This window comes from Telopea speciosissima, chromosome 9, assembly GCF_018873765.1.
Source record: "Telopea speciosissima isolate NSW1024214 ecotype Mountain lineage chromosome 9, Tspe_v1, whole genome shotgun sequence".
Classification (NCBI taxonomy): Eukaryota; Viridiplantae; Streptophyta; class Magnoliopsida; order Proteales; family Proteaceae; genus Telopea; species Telopea speciosissima.
Window position 1 is genome coordinate 25,256,940 of NC_057924.1, and position 2,698 is coordinate 25,259,637.

Genomic DNA, 2,698 nt, shown 5'->3' on the forward strand with positions numbered 1-2,698 from the left:
ATCATCGATCGAAGGGTGGAATACCTTTAAGCCCATACCCGCATCGAATCCATCCTTCACAGATGGGCAGATAAGCTTCAAGGCCTTCCTTGAATTCTGCTAAGTATGATGAATCATGCTTTACTGTTTTACTATCTTAATATTACTTTGTGCACTCCATTATATCAGACTGTTACATATGCTGATAGTTTGATGTTTATCTTTCTTTCTCAGCTGATCATTATGGACCCACGACCTCCTAACACTTATCAAAGGCATACCACGGGGGGGCGTGCGTAGGCAGCCCCTTTTTCTAACCCGGCCCATAATGATCCTCCAGCTAAGGGTGCACATGCAAACCCTCCTCCTGACATGCCTATGCCCAATGTTGCTAGTCTTGTAAATACTATAATGGAAAGGCAGCAACAACAAATGCATCAGATGATCACTGATATGGGTGATCAGTTCCAAGAAGTAATCAGGTATATACAAGCTCCGTAAGCAGCCCCTGCTGTCCCTCCCCCTCCTGTACAGCAGCATGATGCAGAAGGCCGTATGATGGAAAGATTCCTTAAGATCCAGCCCCTCACTTTTGCTGATAAGTAATGATACATTACTCCTGGTTAAATGGGTGAAGGAGATGGAGAAAGCCTTCAAATTCCTTGGTTGTAATGATGAACAGAAGCTGATCTGTGCTGGGTACAAACTCCAATATGAAGCAAAGGCTTGGTGGGAAACTACTAGGCCTATTCTTGAAGCTGCACACCCGGTTCTAACATGGGAGATATTCAAGCAAGCTTTCTTTGGGAATTATTTCTCTACTAGTGTGCGGAAGAGGAAAGAAGTAGAGTTGGCAGAGTTGACTCAAGGGCCCAAGTCAGTGCTGGAGTACCAGCAGAAATTTGAAGAGTTATTCTTCTTTGCTCCCCCACATCTGAACAATGATGAGGCCAAGTCTTAGAAGTTTGAGGATCGGTTGAGGCCACAGATTACCTCCATTATGTCAACTAGAACCAACCAAGGGTACTCCGAGACAGTCCAAATGGCAAAGAAGATAGAGGATAAGCAGAGAGATGCTTATCATGTTAGCCAAACCTCCGACAAGCGAGCCGCCCCTTTCTTTGATAGAGGATTCAGCAAGTACACCAAATCCTCTGGCTCTAGTGCAGCTCCAGCCTTACCACAGAGAAGTCAGTCAGAATCATCAATGCCCAGGCCAGTATATGCCAATCCTAGCACTAAGGCAACAGATGCAACAGCTCCAATAAGTGCTGCAGACCTCAAGTGCTTCACCTGTGGAAAAATGGGGCATACCTCTAGGGCATGCTACCACAGGAGACCTGCATATCCTGTTCGCCAGCCAGCTAGTAAGCCTCAAGGTCGAGTTTATTCTGTGATTGCAAGTGAGACTGAGGCCAATCAGAATGTGGTGATTGGTATCAATCTAAACTTATACCTTAATTATGTTTTGATTAATGATATCATGCATACATAATCATTAAAACATGACATATAGGTACCATTCTCATTTGCTCCAATCCTGCATACACCCTATTTGACACGGGAGCGACGCATTCCTTTGTGTCTTCGTCATTTGCCAAGAGAACCGGTGTAACACTGAAGCAGTTGGTTGAGGGTCTAGCTGTCAGTACACCCACTGGGTCAAGGATAGACTTAAACATGCTATATGAGCCCTGTGTTACGAGAATTATGGGCAAAGACATGAATGCCCATCTGATCCAACTCGATATGACTAACTTTGATGTCATATTGGGGATGGATTGGTTAGCAGCGTACAAGGCTACTATTGTGTGTACTGATAGGAAGATTGTGTTTCAGCCTAGAGGTGAGAAGGGATTCATCTTTTTGGGAGACAAGAAGAAGAAACCCAGAAAGATGGTGATTTCAGCCTTAAAGATGAAGAAGTTGTTGAACAAGGGATGCCAAGGATACCTTGTGTCAGTTATGGATACTAGGACACAGGTTAGGTCTATGTCAGAGACTTCTGTTGTAGGGGAATTTCCTGATGTTTTCCCTGATGATTTGACAAGTCTACCTCCACCAAGAGAGAATGAGTTTGTTATTGATCTTATACTTGGAGCGGCGCTAGTGTTTAAGGCACCTTACAGAATGGTACCGACAGAATTGAAGGAATTGCAGACTCAGCTTCAAGACTTGCTGAAGAAAGGGTTTATAAGATCGAGTATCTCACCTTGGGGTGCTCCAGTGTTATTTGTGAAGAAGAAAGACGGCTCCATAAGGATGTGTATTGGTTACAGAGAATTGAATAAGCTGACGATCAAGAATAAGTATCCCTTGCCAAGGATTGATGATCTATTTGATCAGCTTCAAGGTGCCCAAGTTTTTTCGAAGATTGATCTTAGATCGGGGTACCGTCAGCTTCGAATCAAGGAAGCCGATGTTAGTAAGACAGCTTTCAGGACTCAGTATGGACAATATGAGTTCCTGGTTATGTCTTTTGGGCTTACTAATGCCCCAACAGCTTTTATGGCCTTAATGAATCAAGTCTTTCATGATGTCCTGGATAAATTTGTGATAGTCTTCATTGATGATATCTTGATCTACTCGAAGAATGAAGAGGAACATGCCCAGCATTCGAGGTTTATTCTGAAAAGGTTGAGAGAGAAGCAACTATATGTAAAATTCAGCAAGTGTGAATTTTGGTTGCCTCAAGTTGGGTTTCTAGGCCATATTATTT

The 2,698-nt window shown here is 43.4% G+C and overlaps 1 protein-coding gene across 1 annotated transcript; it reads left to right on the forward strand.

Moving 5' to 3' along the window:
- Window positions 1-351: 351 nt before the first annotated feature.
- On the forward strand, window positions 352-940 carry LOC122638785. The gene is made up of 2 exons (XM_043831634.1): window positions 352-453; window positions 617-940. Exons 1-2 carry the CDS (start codon window positions 352-354, stop codon window positions 938-940), a joined length of 426 nt encoding a protein of 141 aa, XP_043687569.1.
- Window positions 941-2,698: the final 1,758 nt, after the last annotated feature.

What these genes read in the sequence shown, in the direction of transcription:
- LOC122638785 (XM_043831634.1), top strand. Translation starts at nt 352, where the DNA reads ATGCCTATGCCCAATGTTGCTAGTCTTGTAAATACTATAATGGAAAGG. An exon ending in TGGGTGATCAGTTCCAAGAA is followed by an intron (nt 454 to 616) that starts GTAATCAGGTAT and finishes AAATGGGTGAAG; the next exon opens with GAGATGGAGAAAGCCTTCAA.